Consider the following 22895-nt stretch of genomic DNA (forward strand, 5'->3'; position numbering starts at 1 on the left):
TGTGTATAAGAGACAGGTCTGTCTGTCTGTCCCCGCGAACCACTGGTCCGGCATCGCAAGGCGCCGGCCTTGGAGGCGGTGCCCCAATATTAGATAAACTCGCTTGGTTGCGGAAAGACAGCCCGCTGCCAGGCGTGCAGGACCCGTCTCAGGTCAGACCTTCAGATTCATAAAGCCCTTCTTTCCCACCCCCCCCCGCCCTCAGCACACCGGTGCCAAGGTGAAGGAGTCTCCTGGTTTCACACACTCAAGCATCTCTGGAGTGTTGTTCGTTTGTGTGTTTGCACAGGGGAACGCAAAATCTGCTGCAGGTAAAACTGGTTTCTCTGGTGTGGTCGTACTGAGGTCAGACCACAGCTCACGGATCCCCCAGGCTGTGCAGCAGTTGTCCCTGTTGTCCCTGTTCATTCCTCTTCATTCTGATGGTGAGTCACCCTTTCCCCTGTGCTGACACTCCTGTTTGTGCAGCTGCTCAAGAAAACAGAATGGAAATGACCTGATTAGAAGTCCATCCATCCCTCCATCCATGGAGTAACAGTGCTGTTAAAAAGCAGCAGTCGGTGGAGCAAAACCTCATGAGGAAATTTTCAAGCTGCCTTTGTCCCGGGTGCCTGCTGAGCAGCAGCTGCAGTGCTGCCGGGATGGATGCTCGGGAGGCTTTGTCGGGGCTGTACTGCAAATCTTGTCTCCTCTTCCTGAAACAGTTCAGGATTCCTGGGTAGTTTTGACCCTATGTGAATGGATCTTCTAGGTCTTCCTAGGATGGTTTGAAGTTGCATAATATTGTAACACACTGGGTGTTATTTCTTGGATTCTACAGGACAGTTTTATTCTGTCCTCTCCTATTTTGTTCAAAATGATTAAAGTGTTTCAGGTTATTTGTGAGCAGTTTATTACAGTGAATTTTAATTTCATTTATATGAATACTAGGAAAATATGTTAATTTATTTATGTAATTTTGTATATAATTTGCTTTCTATTGACTGTAATTATTACTGTATTTTTTATTATTTCAGTTTAAATATTGAATTCAATATTGTAAATATTGAATTCCCTTTAAAGCTGGTATCACTGCCCAGACTCTCAGATGCTTCGCATTATAGAAAGCTGTTTTCAAGTGCTTGCAACACTCCTAAGATTTCCACTCTCTTGTCTTGCGATTCAGCTACCATTTTTCTGGCAGATGTTTCTGGCTGGATGACTTTTATTTAAAGTTTTGGCTGAGGTAGGTTGGTCAGTTTTGAGAATGAGACAAGGGGAGTACTCAGTCTCTGGCAGTGTTAAAATCGTCTGTTGACCTTTTTTCTAAAAGGCTCTGTCTGGAATCCTGTTTTAAGAGGAAAATACTTGAAATTTCTCAAGGGTGGATTCACATGTTGGATATTTATTTTGCTGTTCGTCTGAAAAAAAATGGGCCAATTGTACCAAACAAAGGCCAATTTTCAGATTTCTAAATACTTCAATGACTAAAGTACCCAAAGCGATGCATCTCTTTTGGTCAAACTGGTTGATCTTTATGGTGTAAGTGTGGACAGTCCAGTGGAAAGTAGAAGGACTTGCCTGTCATTGTTACTCTGAAGCAGACACTGTAACAATTGGATTGGCTTCTGTTCCAGTATTTGTTTTTTAAATCAACAGGTGACGTTCACATGATAGAAGCAGATGTTCTTCTTCGTGGTGGCAAGGGAGGAAATGGAGAGCCTATCATGGCTCATCCACCTGAAACAGACAGTGACAACACATTGCAGGAATGGCTAAAAGAGATTGTCAGCACAAATAAAGGCATCAAGCTGGATTTTAAGAGGTATCTCACGACAAATTTATATTGTTTGCGTTCTTACTAATTAACAATTATGCAGGTGGTGCTAGCTATCTTTTGGTGACATTAGATCAAACTTTTTCTTACTGTGCAATTTAGTGTATTCCTTCCTGAACAGAAAATGAGGAAATATAAGCATTATTACTAAATGCATTACAAGAATAAAAGCTTTAAAAGTGTTTTGAACTGAAAATAATTACTTCATATTCAGTGAATTAGTTACTGAGTTGCTGTTGAAGCAATAGTGTCTGCCTGGAAAGCTCCTATCAGTTTTCTGCTTGTGCAAAGGAATTGGGAAAGAAAACCTTCCATTGAGGAAATCGGACAGTGGCTCCGAGGCTGCAAAAGGGGCTGAGCCCTTCGGTTTCTCTGCCTGGCAGCACACAGGTCTCTCCTGCTGTCACCTAGCTTTCTTGGTGTCATTCTCTACCATGGAAGGGGAATGAAACTGTCAGGATTTTTCAAGGATCTGCTGAAAAGCCAACTCCCAGGTCTGCTGAAGTTCATAATAATTTAGAAACATCATCCCATACCAGCATGATACCTCTGTTTTCCCAGAGCTTTTCATTTTTCCCCCCAAAGAAGAGGAATCCTGTTTCCTGATCAACTCCAGTACTAGCAATCTATGGGGGATGTCTCAAGTCAAGAATTAGATATACTCCTTTGAATATCTAATTTCATACAACATATGAGGTGGTGGTAGGTCTCTTAATGATTTGTAATACAAGAAAGTTGTCCTGCTTTTTATGTGGTGAGGTGCATGTATAGTGAAGTAAATTCAATTTGGTCTAACTTACTAAATTTCAGAGGTTCATTTAGAATTTTAGCCATTAGCTCTTTCATTGTCTTTAATGAAAAATGTACCTGAAAACCGCATGAGATTGCCTTGAGAAGTTTGAAATGGGGTTCAAAAATGAGCTGTGATTTTTCAGACATACCTCTGCAACTCCCAACTTCAGCTTTGTCTGAATTTGCATGTACAATGTCTTATTTTTGCAGCAGATGGAAAATCCACCCACACTTCAAAAAGAGCTTCATTAATGTCTAAGTATGCTATAGAAATGAAAAAAAAAAAACCAACTAGATAGTTCTAAAATGTGGTTCGTACCTGTTGTTCTGTGTAATGTGATCACAGTTTTCATGTGAAAGTTCATGAAAATACAAAAGATGTGAGCAGGCGAAATGCTTTTATTGTTACAGAATCTGTAAATGTCTGCCTGGACAGAGAAGGGAAAGGACAAGAGAAGTAGGTGTTTGTTTGGGTTTATTTGTTGGGTTTTGTTTTTTGTTTTTTCATTTTAATTACTGGTTAAATTAATTTTAAAACATCTACCTCTTATTTTTCCACAGGGAATTTTCAGCCAATTGCAGTGATTTAGAAAAGCTTTTAAAATTATGTTGTATTATAAAAGTCTAATTGTATAAAAGCATTTAAAAAATACAGGCACACAGTGCAGATACAGTCAAATGAGTGATAACAGAATTTGATGTTCTTTTGGATAATGTTTCTTTGGATACCATTGCTGAAGTTTTGAAGATTATTTCAACAGCATTTAAAATAAATATTTTGTATATTTCTGTCAGTTTGACCACATAAGCACATTTCCTGCTGGCTTTATCTACAGGAATGAATATATTCTGCAAAAGGACTTGAGAGTCCCACTTCAAAAATGCCAGTCATTCCAAAAGGGAGCCAGCAATACATCTGAATTTTCCAAATGCTGTGCAATAAAAACAGTGCTGTCTGGGTTTTTTTTTTATTTATTTGAAGAGATTCTGCTTTGGGCTTTCTCCTTTTTACATTATCTTGTACTGTGTAGTAAGAAGGAAGTCATTCCACTGGCTTTGACATCCTCTGTATATGGAAAATGTGGCTTGCTCCAGCCTCAGACAATGGGAGAAATACTTGAGCCAATAATGTTAACACAAGCCATTACTAGCTTTTCTCTAAGACTTTAGCTAATAACGACTGAAAGCATTGAGTGGAATTCCTGCCACTCTCTCAGCAGTGCAAAAGTTAAAATGTACCAAATGTCTTTTCACAGGAAACAACACAGGCAGTTGAGGGGACAATTTTTAGCTTAGAGCTAGCCTCCTGTAACAGCTGGCTGCAATTCCCATTTTTGGCTGCAGGTCTTGACATGATTCATCTGACCTCGTCATGACCCAGGTTAAGGAATAAGTTGGTACAGAACCATCCTTGCAAAACAATGAGAATAGTTGTTTACCACTTTATGTCCCTGAACTCACTGCTGCTAAGGCAAGCATCAGCCCTAGTGTAAGAGGCTGGAGATACAGTGGCCTTGCAAGTGGGAAGACATGGTAGCAGATAGCCATCATCTCTGTTATTCAAACAGGCACCCCGAGCATGTAGCCTGTGGCTTATATCCAAGTACGCTGGAGCAACCTTCCTTTTCCTGGTGCTCCTATGGCACCCAGAGGGACCAGTTTAGGATGTTGAACTGGAAAGCTAACCCTGCAGAACAACATTGTGGCATGTTGCTTCTTTCCCACACAACATGAAGAATTTTCTCTTAGCTCGATTCTGTATCAGGTCATGGCAAGATTTTGAGGAAAACCTAGAAGGTGGCTTATTCAGAGCTTATTTACTACTCACAGGAGAAAATACAGGTTCTTACTATGAGTAAGGAAACAAGAAATCTGACCACAATGATTTTAAATTCCTGAATGTTACATAGAATGTTAATTAATTTGCTGTGAGAGAAAAATTACCTATTTCCTTGGCATTTATTCCTTTTCCCCATTTTTCCATGTTTCCTTCCACAATACTGCTAATTTGAAAGTTTTGGTAGGATAGAGAAAGGTTATTGTTTGCTGTCTAGTTAACGCTTTTTCTGTTGATTTGAGAGAACAGTGAGAATATGTGACTTAAAATATTTTGTTAAATGCTTAGAAGTGTTGCTACACTGGTTGCTCAACTGACTACATCTCATACTTAATAACTAGCGATAGGATGAACATCTGATGGGCAGAATTCATGCTACCACTACTATGCCACGCTTTCGAGCTGTGGGAACAACCACTGCGGAGGTGTTAGAGCCTGCAGTGGCTCTAACATCTAAGAGTTCACAAACATCCAAGTCTTAACAGGTGAGGAGTTGGAAGAGCCATGAGATAGGAGCCATGAAGAAGATCATATTGGGCAGTAGGGAGGCCGGAGGCTTACGCTGCTTTACAGCAGCAGTAATAGTCATCTTATGGCAGAAAATGCCCTCAGCATTTGCTCACTGGCTCACAGAGAGTTTCATTAACGTACCCATATAGATATGTACTACACATTTCCCATCTTCAGTCAGAGGTGTCTCGTCTCCCCCACGTGTACAGCCTAGAAGCCGTACGGCCTTCCCTGCAGCTTCTTGAGCATGTGAAGCAGCAATTGAGGCGACCTGTGTGGATCAATGCGGACATCCTACAGGGACCTAATGGAAGGAATTCTGTAGTGGATGCAAAAGGGTTCCTCGACGCTGTCATTTCATCTTTCCCAAACGTAACCTTATCACTGGGATGGACAACTGGCTGGCACCCTGACAAACACAATGAAGGTAAAGATGGAAAATTTAACGCTTACACTGCATAGTCTGTTTTACCTGGTCGGTTTGAAAGTAATAGTGAATGTAAGAAGAATTATTTCGTTTATTGGTGTAGATTCCAGTGTTTTATAACAATTAGTTCAGTGTTTGGGCTGCAGCAGAACTGTATAAAAAACCTGGTATTTTTGTTGTTAAACAATATTTTGTTCTTTATTTACACATATTGAGGAATTTCTGGGGACAGATTGCTTACACCCTGTTCCCGATAGTCTGCTCCCTGAATCCTAGGAGGATTGGTTGGGTAAATGGAATTCTGGCATGTTTCCTTGTAGAAAAATAGATTAGCTGGAAATTAAAAACCCTATCATTGTGCTTTTGCAGTAGGTAACTAAAATCAAATTGTAGGCCAACATTGTTTTTAACATATTTCTGTTGAATAATTGAATTTTTGCAGTAAATTTTCCAATTTATTGATGTTAGTAGCTTTTTTAAATCTCAGGTTTAAGAGTCTAATTGAAGTTTCTTATGGTTAATCCCTAACTTGAATTTAGATGCTGAACATGTAACCTTTATCCTAGGGTGCTTTTCACAGGCTTCCTCCCATAATTCTCATAGTTGCTTTCTTAGGGTGTTTTACTCCCATGCACATACATTTGTGTGCAGTAGTGTAGTCCCTACCAATACTCTCAGTGACTACAAGGGCAAAATTACACACCTTTCCAAATAGCTCATTGTTCATCAGCAAGATTTAATACTGTGTTATGAGGATTTTGCTGTATGTTACACAGTAATTTTATTAAACTATATAGGACTTTGTCCAAAGTATTTTCAGTGCAGTAAGAAGTTGCTGGAAAGAATGTACTGGATGTACTGTACTGAGTAATCTTTTTTAATAAATGTAACTTTTATTTCCATTCTAAATTTCAGTTTATGGTGATGATAATTAAACGTGTGTAAGACATGAGAAAAGCAGCTTATTTGACTGATTTCAACTACAATTTGCTGTTTGCCCAATAAAATCTGTTTTTTTTAGGATTTGGTGCTTTTAAATCTTTTCAGTCACCACATTGCATATGAGTACTTGAGAAAAAAATTAACTGTTACTGAAGTTAAGATTTTCATAGCCTGTAGAAATAATAAAACATTAAATACCATTTGAACTAGCTTCAGTGCTTGTAAAAATCTCAACAGCAGGCACGTGAAGCATTTTAGATTGCTTGAATTTATTTTTTAATTACAAAACATTTTACATACTTCATTTCTTTATAATTTGAAGTCTTCTCCTGCATTCATTCAGGTTTTTTCTAAATTTTTCAAAATGTTTCTGGTTTTTAAGGGTCACTGTCAAGTTAAAACTAGTCCATGTTGAAGTCAATGGCAATACTAGTTTTTAGAGAGAGAGCAAAGATACAATTTCCCGGACATTAGAAAATACCACATTCTATAGCTTTATGTAAAATAATACTGCAATTAATAGAAATAAATATTTTCAACGTAAGTTTATTTTTCTATGTATAGGTATTGCTTTTCTGGGACAATGATGTTTTTTGTTTATAATGATTTCATTTTAGAGTTATTTTCACATGTTTGCTCTTGTATTACCTTGCAACGTGGCCATTCTAGAATTTATTGTGTCTTTATAGAGGTTGTATTTGTGAATAATTCTTTTTAATCAAATGGTCTTTATTGTAGGATATGATTGGATGATGGTGAAAGAAATGGCTCAGATATGCAGTGCACTTCCCCAGCGTGTAACTTTCCCTGTAAGAGCAGCATTAGTTCGACAGTCAATATCTGAGCTCTGCTGGTTAATGCAGCAGTCGGATAGGTAAGTTTGAGGGCCTGTATTTTTAGCTGTCTTTATTACAAAGACACATACCTGTTTATATTTTATATTAAGTATAGCAGAGTTATGTATACATACTTATTCCTTACATTGAAAATATTTTTTCTTCTAATTGTGTTGTCATACAGAAGTGTTCACTATTCATTTCTTTAAAATAATAAAATTCCAAAAGTCTCTTTTAAAATTACTTAATATATGTAGTGAATCTTGTGTAGGTTTTTAATTCAGTTGCATTATAAACATTTCAGAAGAAGAATGTAGTTAAATAAACCAAGTAGTTGGTTGTTGCAATTTGGAATTAATTAAGTATTTACATTTTATAGATACTTTTTTATTGGATTCAGTATTTATATTTTTTGTAATAATGTGACATAAAAACATTAAAGGTGATTTTTAGATTGAAAGCTAATGTATGTTCTACAAAGCTGATTTTGCTTAAGTACTTGAAATACATCCAGTGGTTTCCAAACACTGACTTAATATTTCCTTCTAAGTATAGTTCTTAGAAACCCATAACAATCTCATAGAAAAAAATTATTTACATATAATAGAGTGAGACTGAAACTTACTTTGTACATACTGTCTTTTACTCATCTTTTTCACCTACTCTGCCTACTTACACTTCAATAAAGTTGTTCCTTAAGCACCAACCAAGGTCAAAACCCAAGACAGAAAAATTAAGACAGTGACTTGTGTGGAAAATTTCTAAGTAATTAGATACAACAGGGTGGGAAAAAAAAGGGTTTTTTTTTCTCATTTATAGTGATGAATTGAGAGAGAAATTAGAATTAAATATTTGAAACTGGGAACGTAATTTCAAAACATTCTTATGTTAAGATACTGTGAATTGTGCCATTCTCAAAAAAGTCCTTATTGGATGCAAGCGTTATTCCCACTTAAATACTGGCATTTTCTCCTTTACCTTAGCATAAAAATCCTGGTTTTCCTTAGTGGCTTGTTTAGAAGACAGAAATTACTGAGCCAATTTTGCTGACATACAACTAAATTCGATTTACCTGTATTCTAGATAGTTTCAATAAACAGAAGGTAAAAACTAGGTATTTGTCATGTGGAGATTGTGGAGGGTAATGCTTTTAACTTTAAATACTTCACAGTTCTTCAGGGTTTTTTAAGAGTTATAATGAAGTCTGTGCAATTAATGAGAAAAATGTGATAAAGTACAGAAGATACATTCAGTTAATCAGATGGCATTGCTGCACATCACGTATGTGACAAAACGGAGAATATGAAAATTACCTATAACTGAGATTGCCTCATTATTTTCTGTTGTAATACTCTGCTTGTAACTGTTTATTACTTTGTCAGACTTTAAATGCTCAGCTTGGTAAATGTCTTTGCTGGATGTCTACCTAAGATTTTTTTCTTTTATTCCTTGCTAGCTTTGGCAGAACAGTTCATAGAAGGGCCAGGCTACAGATAAATTGTTCTAGGTGGTGTAGGATTGTCCATGTTAAAAATTTTGCAGTCCTCCTTGGGAAGTGCTAGCAAGTTTAGCTCTAGGAGCAAAAACTTGAAGTTTGACTGGAGCCAAATTGTGTGACTTACCTCTGTAATGAGGATAAAAAAGCATCAAGGGAATAGACCTCTGCAGATTTTCGTTTGTGTGTGTCAACTAGAGGTTTATTTAAAGACTATCAGTCATATTCTTCAGCTAGTCTGTCTGTACCAAGCATTATGTGTGCCCTGAGTGCAGCCTGGGATGTGTTTGATCATGTCTGTATCTGGGGGTAGCGTTCTGATCCAGCAAGTGCTTTTCCTCGTTACTTGAAGTCACTGTGGCAACAAGAAGATTGGAGAGACTCTCAGTGCTGTCGGTTGTAGCACAAATGCAGGGTAGAGAGTGGTGACTTCTTACATGGGTGTAAAGGCATGAGGAGGGCAGGGACATATAGAACTGTTAATTCTGAAAGTGCATAAATTGTGGTTGCTTAATTTCAAAATGTAAAGGAGATTAAGTTTTTTATATTTAACTACATTCCTAAAATTAAGATACCACAGTCCTAGATATTTTTAGGAGCTTATTAGTGCAGTGTCTTTCTGACTTACATGCTTTCTTAAGATAATAACATACTCTTTTTTTTCTCTCTCTTTTTTTTTTTTTTTTCCTCCTTTTTGTGGATATAGATACAGCCTCACTGTTTGGACAGGAAAGGAAGATGTGTATTCTGTAGAAGATTTGCTTTACATCCGAGAAAACTTCGATAAAAGTAGGGTGTATTACGACATCTTCGAGCCACAAAATTCTGAATTCAGAAAAGCCATAGGAGTAGAATAGTAGATACAAAGCAGGCAATCTCTAACCTTGTAATACTTAGTATCTTTAAACATGAAGATTTCTTGTTCAAGGAAGTGTATTTTCCTTCCCAAAAGAATTGTATAGAACACAGCTGTGGTTATTGGAGGAGTTTTTGCGTAACACTTTACTCAAAGGCTTCTCAAATAGACATTTAATACCAACTTTAATAGGTCAGAGTTGTTACTTACTCACCATATGTACATTCATTCACCCAGTGGCATGTAGTAAAGGCTACTCAAATATACTAGTTACCTAAATATACTAGTACTTCTTTCCTGCAAGTATGTAAAGAGGAGAATGACCCCAGCTGATAGTTGTGGACCACAGTAGTTTGCTCCTTACTGCTTTTGTGTAAGACAAAGTCTGTGGGACAGTCAATGTCTACCAAAGCCTGGTTTTGCCTTTTATAGGGGAGGATGAGAGTCAAGACTGTATTAAGTACAGAACTTGCAGTTCCCAAAGGGGTTATTTTGTAGCTTATCTTGATACATGACATTTTTAATGCCATTGCAACTGATAATGCTTTCACTCCTAGTCAACAGAAGATACTGTTTGCTGGATGTGGAGAGTGGGATCCATGATGCTAGACATTCCGGGGAGAAAGAATGGTTATTTGTACTGAATTAAAACAAATCAGTTTCTCTGCAGTGCAGTAATAGTACATGCCACACCATGGCTTGCTTCCGTGCTTTCTTGAGCCATCAGCAGCATAGTCCTTGGATTGTGAGAAGTCTGAGCTGGAGTTGTAGCTGTGCTGCAGGAGTTGCTGGGGCAAACAGAACCCCCAAAACGAAGAACAGTCCAGTTCTGTACATTAGAGCACAAAGATGGATTACAGTGAGGTATGCATCAGAGAGCATCAAAAGAGATAAAGTGTTTTGTAAGAAAGAAGTACTGGTGGTTCTTTCAGGAGTTTGAAACTAAATATAGCAGGAGGAATGTAAAATGTAAAATGTTCTGCAGCCTTTCTGAAACCAGTATGTACAAAGCAAACCTTCTGAAACTAGGAATGAAGTAACTGTACAGTGATTAGTGTTTACAGCAAAAATTGTACATTTGCATGATAGCACAGTTTTTTCCTACATTCTCCTGGTTTGAGCATCTTTTTAACACTCAGAATAAAAATTCACAGATTTTCAAAACTTGAACTTCTCTTTGAGCAAAACTAAAATCATTGCAACCATGCTTATCACCTGCAGGAAGAGTCCAACCTATTTAATTTTAAGCAGTTTTGCCTCTTTTGCTTCTGCATCTCTTAAAATTAATACAGATACTGAAATCTCTGCAGATTGAGATAACAAGGTGTGTGGTGTTGCCTTCTGCCTAACATTACAAAGGCTTTTTTCAAAACATCAAGAGGAGATTTTGGTTCCTAAATGAAAGCTGATCCTGTGAAGAGTCTTTATTACCCTGTTATCTTCTTGTCCTCCTTTTCCCATTCCTCTCACATGCTTTTCAAAGGTATTGTGTTAACTTTGATGTTTGACACAACACTGGACAGGCTATTAATAATGAAGAATTAATTACAGCAATTTTTGGTTCTTACGTAGCATTAGTACAACTGTGATAAAAAAGTTAGTTGTATTTATTAATCCCGAGTCTTGAAATACAGTGATTTCATGCAGTCATTACAATTCAGGATTCCTGGTTGTTACCTATGCTTGTTCACCAGGTTTAGCTAATAATTGTTTTATTTTCTTGAGGAGTAGAGCTTTCATCATTTTTGTCAACTACTAAGATACAATATACTTGGATAAATGAGGAAATATTTTCCAAAATAAGGGAGAAAACTATCTAGTTGTACTTGGAATAGTTACTTTAATTTACACAATCAGTCAGCATGAATGGCAGTAACCACCAAAAGGTCACGTTTTGCAGTGTGATTATTTTTAATTAATTGGGACAAATTAATTATTTTTAGTTCACTGTGACAACTTGATGTGATTTGAACAGATTTAACCTCTCCGTTCTTTATAGCATCTCTTAGAGCTTTGCATGCACACTTTGCTAACCATGGGAGGAAGAGAGATCAAGCGTTCCCTAACTGGTCATAACTATGGAAAAAAATTTAAATACTTAAAGGACCTTTTTCTAACCCAGATCATTTTCACTAAAACAGGTTCAGGAGCTATTGTGTGAACAGGTGTGCTAGCAGATCTGATCATGCATCTTTTTAATGGATAATGACCCTTTCACATAATTCCCCATCAGGGAGAACAGGATCTATGAATAACCAAAGGTCCAGTTAAACCAAAGTTACAGACTTGCTTTGACTCTATAGTACACACAATAAACTAATAGGAAGTAATACAGTTCAGAGATTTTCTGGGATATTCCATTGAACAAGAAGCACTTAGGAGACATCAGCCAGCTTTTCGAATCAAATGCAATGTAGCTGCATTAGCCAGAATGAGTCAGGCAGGTGTCTGAAAAACAGAATTTGCTTTTGTGGGACATAAAGAAAACAGCTTGAGGACACATTGCTGTAGCCACATTCATTTATTGAATGAAAGGTGCCATTAAAAACTGCTGAGTTTTTTGTATTATTCTTCTTGAACACTTGACTAGTTCTAGGCTTAGTCTAGATTTCTTTTCAAAATACTGCTGGTCCTTCAGAAGCAGCAATACTTTCTAGCCATACGTTTATTTCTAATAAAGACACGTGTATATCGTTGTCTTTTTGTTCCACAATTTATATAAACGTGTAGGACTGGAATGGACTCCTAGATCTTGTTTCACCTCCCTGTTGCAGGCAGTTACATTTATTGACTTAAGGGATTTTGTCTTTCAGTTGGTTACACCTTTTGTGTCCACACTGGCAAACTTTTGTGTTATCGAGAAACCTTTTTCCCACTTAGCAGTTCCCACCTGAAGAATTAGGATTTGTTAAAACTGGTTGAACTACACAGTAAAAAACATCAGCAATTGCCAGAATTATTTTCAAGGGTGCAGGCATTGTGGAAGAAATATCACTAAGTAATACATATGGATACAACTAAACAGGAATATTCAGATGGAAGAAGACATGATCAGGATTACCAGAAAAAATAATTAAGGTAACAAGACATGTAAAACTAGATTAAACAGAATGATAGAAATTAATTTGATGAAGCATTCTTGCAGTGACAGAAGGGTTTGAGTATATGGTGAATTTAGTTATTCTGTATGGGCTATCCTATATATCTGAATTTCTGTATGTATTTTTTACCCATCTCTTGTTAGTTTCCTATGAAGTTGTTTATGTTGTTTAGGTTGGTCTGGTCTGACTTGCACATAAATAAATTTGTTTGAATTTATTTGTCTGTTTTCATGCCAGTCTTCATACAAATGCTCTCCTTCTAAAATGAGATGTGTTAACTGTGGGGCTGGCAATAAGATAATAAAGGTAAGATGAAAGCCACTTATTTATTCTGTTGGAAACAGGGTTCTGTGGCAGCTCTATTTTACTTTAACTGTTGCTGTCTTTTTTTATTTTTACCTTCTGTCAGGGATCTATTTCTTGTACTTAAAACTTTTTTTAGGAGCTATAAATTCTGCCACCTCTTTGTGGAATCATTTTCTCTTATCAGTTGCTTCATGTCTGCTGATACCTTTCAGCCAGGTTTTTAGACTTGTCCTTGTTACATGAAAAATCTAGTTGACTTTAATGGAACTAGGTATTGTTCAGGATGTCCAGGTGAGTTAATTGATTAATAAAACATATCTAATTTCCCGCAAGTTTAGCTCAAGCTTTGTACCTGTCAGCGAATGTGATAGAACTTACTAAACAGATAAAATAACATGTTATAGAAGAGAATTGACATCATTAGTCCTGCACAACTACTCAATAATATCCTGCAGTAACATGTCAGTATACTGATTAAAGCAAAACAGAAGCTGATTTTCTGAGGTTTGTATTGTTTAAATGTGTTGTGGAATCGAGGAAAATGCCTTCAAAGACACATTTTTTCAAAAGCAGTTGTCCACATACTCATCTTCAGCATTCATTTGAAGAATTACTCAGGTTTGGCATACTCTGACTGAAAAAAAACCAGTCTCTTTCTTCAGTTAAAACTTTCAAATTAAAGCCTTTTACGTTTTATTTATCAGCCAGCTGGCTGTGATCAGGCTTTTTGCTATTGTTACTACAGACTTATTTCTGCACTGTCCATTAAACTCTATTTAATGTTTGAGTCCAAGCACTGTAAAGCTTTCACTTGTGATTTTTATTGTGCTTTGTTTGGATACTGAAGAATGTGATTCCAGCACCTGGTGCAATACTGTTTTGTGCAGCAGCTCAAGGAAACTGTATTTGAACCTGCCAAGTCCCCTTGTGCAGAATCAGGTTTACATAAACCTCCGGCAGCCCACCATCAGGAACTCATTATTGGTGATTAAAAAGTGAGAGCTAGGGACTTACAAGAAGTCTTTTAAATTCATTTAATAACTTGGTGATGAAATAGCCCTATCCTTTTCTTCAAGAAAAAAATAAACTGCAGTGTTGGATTGTTAAAAATGTTCAGGATGGGGTTTTTTTTAAGGGTTAGGGAGAGCCCATTAGAGTATTATTAATTGCATCCTGCATTATATCCCAGAGTCAGGGGAGTTTTACTGTAGGTTTCAATGTTCTAAAATTTATTTTAATTGATTTAAAATTTCAATTTTCAGAGAGTATTTGTTTTAATAAGGATAAAACTACTAATATAAGGAAAGATTAGGAAGTGTTTAGACAATTTTTTAAAGAAACATTTTTTCCATGAGCTTTATGTTAATTAGAAACCATTTTTACCACAAAACTATTTCTTAACATTTCAGTTGGACATCAGTCTTTTTGTAACTTTTTTTGTAACTGCTGTGTTTTGATGCTCACAGGTGTTTATTCAGGAGTATCTGTTTGCCTATGCCACATGATTTCCTGGTGCCTAGGCTTGCATTCTGTGTATTAGCTTGTTAGATTTACTATTTTACCAAGAGTTTTATCTATAAATCTTGTACCAACCTACATGCAAAAGTAAGGGCTGCTAGGTAACTTCCAAGCCAGGGTGTTGTGTTAGTCTTTAGTTCCTTGCCTCTTCTGGGGCTTTGCTGGATGAGATTTGGTGTACGACTCTGCAGCGGAGTAAGATGTTACTACCTTCTTCCAGCTACAATTACTTCTGTCTTTGCTGCAAATTACTGTAATTATTGAATCATTACCCTTTTAGTAGCACGGCTGAAGAAGATATTCCATACTGCAGTTACTCCAAATTGCACAGGGGCATTAAGGTCTGTGTTCCCTTTGAGAGGAGCAGTAACTTCTGGCCAATGGATGCAATAAGCAGCTGGCAATAACATCTGAGGCTGCCACAGCAGAGCTTATTCATTAAAACCCGTAATAAAGAAGCATTGTTTGTTTATTGTGCTTCTAGTAAAATCCAAAGTATTGTACTCTTATCATCTTCTGAGTTTTGAACTTCTAAATTTTGGGGGCAATTGTGTGTTGTTTTTTAATATACTTTGGCTTGGTTCCCTTGAATTTTTCAGTGATCCTTCTGTTACTATAACTGTTGTTTTCACTGCCTAATTGTGATTCCTGTCATTGCTGTAGCAGAAAAAAAAATTGCATATATAAATTTGTAATCTCAATGGGAATCTGTCCAAGCAGAATTAAAACATGTTTTGTCATTGTTGTGTTTTTAAAAACGTATGTACAGGTCAAGTTTATATTTGAAAATGGACTAGCTTTTGAGAGAGAAGCTGTAACTCATGCCATCTGTGGCAGCTCATGAAAGTGTTCAAAATTGCTAGCTAATGCCTTAAGGGAAAAAATACAGAAATTAATTACAGTTCATCGGCACACATCTGCATCTGGATTTCAGAAATTTGCGAATAAACTGGACTGTATACAATGCTAAAAAAGAGTCTTCACTAAGATCTTCGCATGTTTTTTAAATGGCTGAATATAAAATCACTTATTTTTCTTGCTTGGGACAAAACCTCTGAATCAACATTAGATCTACAATATCGTGCTAGTACAGGAGACACCATCTTTATGATTAAATTTAAAACAGTGGGTTTGACTTCACCGTGATAACTGAGCTCTCTGGTGCTTCCGTGAGTGTTGAGGTGTTGATACCTTGGCTTCCTGAATCTCATTCCGGATGAGCAGTGTGGCTGAGGTAAGTCCTGCATTGAGTTGGAGGTTGGATGAGACCTCCAGAGGTTCCTTTCAGCCTGGATTTTTTTATGATTTAATGACACGTCTCACCTGCTACATAGTGCATACTGCTGTAAAGGATTAGTATAGGTGCAGAAGGAGTTCTAAGTATTTCTGTATTTCCTATAGTTTTGTTATTACAAACTTACTTTCATCTTGGTTGAGCTTTAACAGATATCTTCGGCAAAGAACAGGAATTTTGTATATACTTTAAAATGAGATTTAATTTGTGTAAAGGAGTATAAGACCTATTGTCTTTTTTTAAAAAGGATTAATAGCTGGTATTTTATTAGAGCAAATAGTCATCAAAATTGGAGTTTCCCTTTCAATCTGGAAAAAAAACAGAAAAAAAAAATCCCTTTCACTCTGAAAGACCCACTAAGTTTTCTTAAGATGTATCCTTATCACACGATCTCCTTGAAGGTATTACCATGCCAGTAATACTTTCAGGTGAAAATGTGTGGCTGGGGAATATCTTAAAACAGGCATTCCTCCCTCTAATTCTGGATTTCAACATTAATTTAATTTTAAAAAAAAAACAAAACCAAAAACATGTCCCTTTTATGAATACAGTGTGAATGTTTTTAGTAAGATGGTTGTTTGTGACGAATGTTAGCCTTTCTGTAACAAGCCAAGCTCGTTACATGAACAAAATAGCCAGCTAACAGAATAATGGTTTACTAATGTAAGAATCCATTTATTTATAAATACCTTATTTTAGTTGGAAAATTAATTAGTTGTACTGCATAACAGATGCAGAAAGATGAAGGTCTTATTAAGGATTGATAAGGAAAAAAAGGAATTTAATGACTGTTTTAGTTCACTATTTTTCTTGTGTAGCTGTACCAAATAATGTCAGTATTCTTTTAGAAATGCTGTGTAATTGTAAAAGACAAAAACCAAAACAAGGCAACTCCCAGATGCCTTTCTCCTTAAAGCAAAAACAAAGTGCAAGAAAGGACATTTTGAAAACTGTACTTTGAACACCATGTCTTAAACACAACCTTGAAAACTGCTTTTTTACAGCACTCTTGTGTAGTGACTTGCTCTTCTTAAATTCCTTAAACCAAAATATTAAGTTTTTTAGCTGATCACTGTTTTTTATGAGGCCACCACCGACTGTCTAGAAGTTACTTTCATTGTATGGTTTTACAGCATTTTGCAGAGAAAATGAAAACCAAAAGTATAAAAATTCATTTTCACCTTTCTAAAGTTACCACCTAGATTCAAAATCAATAACCTTATAGGTAGTGTGTTTTACTGTAAGCTGTAACTTGTGTTGACAGGAATGCTTGCTCACAAAAACGTCACTTCCATTTTATGTAGTTTAAATGTTTAAGGATTTTATGCCATCAACCTTTCTGTAAATTATAGTGGATGCGCTTTACTGATTTTTCACTGTAAATTATGGTGGATGCGCTTTACTGATTTTTCACTGTGTGAAAACTAGTCCAGATGTTTTTTTCTGGATGGGGAGGCCACAGATCTTAAGAGAAAACTAGCAAGGAAGAAGTTTCAGCTTGTGATGTTTACTATATCAAGATGCATAAAGAACACCTGAAAGGTATTTTGCTGTTCGTAAACTTAACTGTGTTGGGGTGTGGGGATTTAGCATTAGCAACTGCTAATTCTTTGCTTAGAAGACATTATGGATGGCTGGAAAATTATGAGGATTAAGACTTCAAAGATGGCAGGAGTGTATCATCACTGAAGTGGAAGTTCAGTAAGCTACCAACAGATGCAAAGAGCCTCTCTCACACAATACTTTGTACAAATCTAGCTATGTTGGATTAAATTAACTGTTCCAATTTTCCTGTATAGAGATGGCCTGAGAAACACGAGCGAGTACCTTTGGTAGTGACTCAGCGTCTCCTAAGTGGTGAATAAAAGGACGTGTCTATTTCCGTATTCCCTGCATGGGGGAAAAGATAACTTTTATTTATGCATCATAACAACATTAAGAGAACAACACTGAACATTTTTTTTCTTTGAAGGTCACTTGTAACATCAATGCAACAATAAACATTAACCTTTTAAATAAGACTTCTGCATCAAAAATTAAGCACGAAATACTGGCAACACTACAGAATAACTTCACTTCTCAAGATACCTGCCATTTTTATGACCATTTTGTAAAAAAAAATTACAGTTTTGGTTGAGGGTCCAGTAATCTCACCTATAAATTAATTTTAAAATCCGTACAGCAGAAATCAGACTTCATACCTTCAGCAAAGAACGCCAGTTAGAACTTACGATGTTATTTTTTTGTAAAAAAGAATTTCTGCCTTTTTAAAGATGTATTTTTAGCTGCAAATATTTCATTATGAGATGAACAGACTATAAATTGCCATTTTCATTTATTATAAAAACATCTGAAGAGTATAGTGTCTGTATGTGGTGTTTGTAGGGACCAATTTGTACCCAGTTAATAATACTGACATAGATTGTTCCACGTAATTTCTGTGCCATAAAAAGATTTCCATGTAATCCTTGTTTCTATCTGATATATGCAGATGCTGATGATCCAGCAACATCTTCTGAAGTAAGAGGTAGAACCTGAATGGAACATATGTGGCTCCATCACCTTCACCATGTTTCCACCAGTATTTAATAGCTCTTAAGCATATGTAATTCCACTTCTGGAATCTTCTCATTTTGGTGGTAGGGTTTTTTTAACATAGTGAACACTTCATTTTTGCATGTGTGCAGAGACTAGAGCCAATCCATAAATGATCAAGAGTCTTTCAGTGGATGAATAGTCTAATTAAAACAAAAAAACCCGTATTTTTGTGATGGGGACTGATTGCTTTTGAGGAGTGAGGAACTAAAGTGTGACAGTCACATCTGAGTAAGTCGTATGCAATAGCATAGTGCAGGTCCCTGTGGGCCTTCCCCACTGCTACCAGAATGCTACGTGTCCCACATTAGTGGAGCTGTGACAGGATGCCACGGCTTCTGAGGCCCAGACTTTGTGGGGAAGCACTAATTTTGACAATTGTGATGCAGGTTTGTATCTCTGCTTGTTGTAGCTACTTCTGAGAGCTTGGCCAGAGAATCAATGGGAAGATTATCTGCCTTCTAATGATCTGCTGTCATTAGAGAGTGCAGAGATTTTATGGCAAATTTGATTTCAAGATTTAAATGCACAGTTTTCAGATCAGCATTTGACATATATAACTGTTGTGTAGAGATATGAACCATACTATTTTAATTTCCAGATGCCAAATGTTCCCTTCTTCAAAACAGACATATTACAAACTTTTGGACATTTTTATATTTTTACAGAGACTATGTTTATCATCCACTTGAAATTGTCTTACACTAAGGGCAATGCTAAGTAGCATTACAGTAATTTGTTAGGCAATGTCAGGTTGAGTGCATTTTGACTGAAGCTGCAAGAAGACAGATAGTAGCCACTGTGTTTTAAAAAAAAAAAAAGTACCTAATTTCAGTATGCATAAATTCACATTATACAGACACAATTTCAATACAATTAATTTCTGTAAGTTATGACAACACATTCAGTATTACTCAATCTTTAGAAGATGAGTTGTAAAATGCTAAATGCAATACCAGAAATAAAGCATCTATGGAATATGCACAAAGACAGGGCAGATGTTAGAATTGCAGAACGCTAAATGGGAAGGAAAAACGGATTTTAGATGGAGATACTTGAAAATGTGAAAGAGCTTGGATGCAAAGGAGTGTTTCTCATCCATAAGAAATTCAGTCCTCTGCTTCAAATTGGGAAAAATGAGGAATTCCATCTCCCAGGTGAGTATCATAGCTGGATTTTTTTCAGGTGTGTCTGAGCAGGAGGACAGAGCTCCTCCTTGCTCCTAGGTGTGTGTGAAGTGTCCTTGCTCATCAAGACATCTGCTGTGTCCCACCATCTGTATCCGGTCTTGTGAAAAGAAACCCAGGCCTGTGACTGGGGAAGGAGAGCTCCTGCTTGATGCAAAGATCTCTGAGAGGGGTCTGGAACTACAGAAAGTAACACCTTCCCCAACTCTTCCTAACAGATTCAGCAATACAATAGCTTGAGAAGCCCAGGTTGACTGACACGCCTAACTGACAGAACGAGCAGGGTTTGGCCATTTTACATGAAATTATTCAAGGCTTCTTGCTCACTGTGCTGGCTTCCTGACTTAGCTCCCAGGCATCATCATGTGCTGAAGTTGAGCTCTCTAGGGCTCTCTGTATCACAGTGACTTCGAGCAGCCAGCAAGGCATCTGACACAGGCTCCCAGTCTTCAGCTGGAATTCCCTGGGTGTAGCTATGCATGCAACGCAGCTCTGCAACACAAATTTTATTGACGCTGTGTATTGTCTGTCTACACACATTAAAGCCACTGCCTATGTACACTTGCCACTGCCCAGCCCTTGTACACGCTGGTTGTGTTGGATTTTTGGATATTGCACTAATGCAACAGGGAGTCTGATGTCCAGCATCACAGTCAAATGTTTCAAGATCCCCAGTGCCACATGTACTGCCTTTCTGGGTACAGAAAGTGTATGTGTTTGGGAGGGATACATTTCCAACCTAAAATGAGAACTGCAGTGCCTAAAATCTGTTGTGGGCTCAGCCTGTCACCAGTAAGATTTCAGTGCTTAAATTGAAAACATTTTGAAAACAGTGTAATAAATATTCCTCAGTTTGCAGAAATCATCATCAGTACTTGAGTGTATCTTTAGATGTAGTCTCTAAACTGTTTAACCCATTCCAAGGCAGAGAGCTTTACATCACAGACCTGCTATCTTTTGGGGTATGTATCATTACAATCAGGTAGCACAGTGAATATGTACACATCATAAATATTCTGTAATGCTCTAATTCCCTGTTAAAAATTCACTAATTGCTTAATCTGCTCCATCTGTAATGACTGCCTCCTTTGTAGCATTTTTGTATTTTTGGTCTCCTTAGGGACAGCGGGTGCTGCTGGTACTAAGTGTTTCTGTCCACAAGAAACCATCCCAGAAACCCTGTTTATGAAAGTAATATCTGGAATTGGGGGGTGAGGATTCACATTCAGTGGTGGAAGAAAACCTGGTCTTATCTGAGCAGTATGATCCAACAATAAGGCTCCTGAACCCTGTCTTTCTAGAAAAGCTTGGTTTCTCCTGCTCAAAGTAACAGGAGGCATGTTCTCTAGTACTTCTCTAGAACTTGGTAACAAAGCATGAGATGGAGAAAGAATCTTTTTCTTTCCTATCACTGACTTACTGTCTTCTGCAGCAGCAGGACTTGGAGTAGTAGTTAACTGAGAATCAGAGCTGTAGTGATGAGCTCCCAAATTTCTTTTCTGGATAATACTACTAAGGTTTGAAACAAAGCTGTTTTGTCCCAAACTGGCATCTTTACCCACTGGAATCCCACTAGAGTTCCGTTTCTCTTCAACATAAGGAATTTGAGATTTTATCTCGTCATGTGATAATTTCCCTGGTCCAGTTTGATCAAAGGTTTTAAATAAATGAGCAGTGTCTTTTATGTCAATACTTTGGTGCCTAGTGATGAATCTCTTTGAATAGGCAAGGCCATTGATTTCAAAACACACTTCTGGAGTAATACCCTGAAGTTCCTGTAAAGAAGCAATTTTATTCTGGTGAAAGAGTGAGGGAGAGCTCTTTATCCAAGGCTCAGACCGTAGCCGCTGCACATGTGCCAGCCTGGACCCTACTTTTGTTGAGCTGGATTTTCTTGTCAGTGGAACTGTCTGAGATGAGTTGTCCACGCTTCGGGGATGATCCAGCTCTTTAAAGCTGAAGAGTGCTTTTTTAGATTCTTTTGAACTTGAAAGTGGGAGTGGAGATGTAGTCAGTTCTATTTCTGATGGTGAAGTGCAAGCAGTTGGGGAATGGCATTCCTCCAGGTCTGCAGGAGGCATGTTTAAGTACTGCTTTGTTTTCTGCCTTCCAGATGAGGACTTGTCCATAGTGATGATGATGACTTCTTTTCCCCGAGCCCTGCAGGCATTAAGAAGAACTTTCAGGGTCTCTTTGTCCTCAGCATTTATTGCATACACAAGTGCAGAGCAATCAGAGTGATCTTGCAGGCTTGGGTCAGCTCCACTTTTCAGTAGCAGAGATACCACTTCAGGGCCTGCTTTTTCCAAACAAGCATGCATCAGGGCTGTCTTTCCAGATTTGTCCTGTATGTTCGGATCAGCCTTGTTTTCCAGTAGGTATTTAACCATCCTTGCCTTGCTGACACTCTGGGCGTCCACATGTTTGGTCCTACAAGCAATCATTAAAGGGGTTTCACCTCTGTCATTGCTCTCGTTGACATAGGCACCACCCTCTAGTAACAGCCTGGTGAGGCGGAGGCGGCTTTGATAGACAGCTCTTATGAGGGAAGTCCCCTCTGATGGCAACTCCACCATTTCGGTCATTGCACTTGTCTCACTTGCACCTTTCTACTGGCTGGAAAGAACACCTGCTGTCTCAAAGATGTTGTCTTGGCACATAATAAAAGACAACAGGTGAATGCAGCAAACAAATAGGGGAGGAGAGGGCGAAGTGACAGCAAAACAATCCATCATGCTCAGTATAATAAGTAGCAGTCACAGGATACCAGCATCCTTGATGCTGTGAAGGGCTTTTTTAGGCATCACAGGAGAGAAGTTTCCAGGAGGAATGTGAAGGAGATTTGAGCCGTTCTACTTTTTAAAAGTGCATGACAGGATCAGTTAGATACCGGCATGACTAAGAGCTGGATGAATCGTATGAATAAGCCACTAAGACAAACAACATCCCAAGGGCAGGTTCTTCAGTTACTCTTTAACCTTGTCTTTCAAAAACTAAGTTGGGAGAATGTCCGCAGAGTTTTTTTGGTTTTTTTTTTCTGCGGCGTGATTCTAATTATCTTTGTTTTCTTTTACTCTCTGCACCTCACCCACATTGTTAATACTCGGTCTTTGCCAAACAGCCTCGGAAAGGCATGTATATTGAACACCCACTCTTCAGGAAGGTTACTGCTCTTCTCAGACCTGTTGGTGTCTGAATTATATAAGATATGGAGGCGGTGTACACTTCTGTATGGTTCATCAATTCTGCTGCTTGGAGCATCTTCATTTCTGCGGTTTCTGCAGCTCTCATGTACACTTTCTTATTCCGCCTTCCGTCCTTGCCTGCATTGTACTGTTGTACTTATGATAGTCAACATAAATCTTTAAAAAAAAAAAAAAAAA

General features: G+C 37.5%; 2 protein-coding genes across 5 annotated transcripts in view; one reads left to right on the plus strand and one right to left on the minus strand.

Moving 5' to 3' along the window:
- The first annotated feature begins 1046 nt into the window (after positions 1-1046).
- FAM151B (family with sequence similarity 151 member B) lies at positions 1047-12548 on the plus strand. 2 transcript variants are annotated; one of them, XM_026866712.1, is made up of 5 exons: positions 1047-1225; positions 1639-1804; positions 5105-5382; positions 7063-7198; positions 9362-12548. In XM_026866712.1, the coding sequence occupies exons 2-5, from the start codon at positions 1650-1652 to the stop codon at positions 9510-9512; spliced, it is 720 nt and encodes a 239-aa protein (XP_026722513.1). In that variant the 5' UTR covers positions 1047-1225; positions 1639-1649; the 3' UTR covers positions 9513-12548. The 2 variants fall into 2 exon arrangements, with proteins under 2 accessions (XP_026722513.1, XP_026722515.1); XM_026866714.1 differs by having other exon boundaries at positions 1055-1225; positions 5165-5382.
- Positions 12549-20476: 7928 nt separating this feature from the next.
- ANKRD34B (ankyrin repeat domain 34B) overlaps positions 20477-22895 on the minus strand; it is a 6975-nt gene continuing 4556 nt past the window's right edge. For 2 of the 3 annotated variants that reach the window (XM_026866709.1, XM_026866711.1), the window contains one exon: positions 20477-22144. In XM_026866709.1, coding sequence (XP_026722510.1) covers positions 20550-22097 — 1548 coding nt within the window. In that variant the 5' untranslated portion in view covers positions 22098-22144 and the 3' untranslated portion in view covers positions 20477-20549. The remainder of the gene's footprint in view (positions 22145-22895) is intronic. The other variant, XM_026866710.1, reaches the window with a different exon arrangement.

This window comes from Athene cunicularia (genome assembly GCF_003259725.1).
Source record: "Athene cunicularia isolate RWA chromosome Z unlocalized genomic scaffold, athCun1 chrZ_part3, whole genome shotgun sequence".
Lineage (NCBI taxonomy): Eukaryota > Metazoa > Chordata > Aves > Strigiformes > Strigidae > Athene > Athene cunicularia.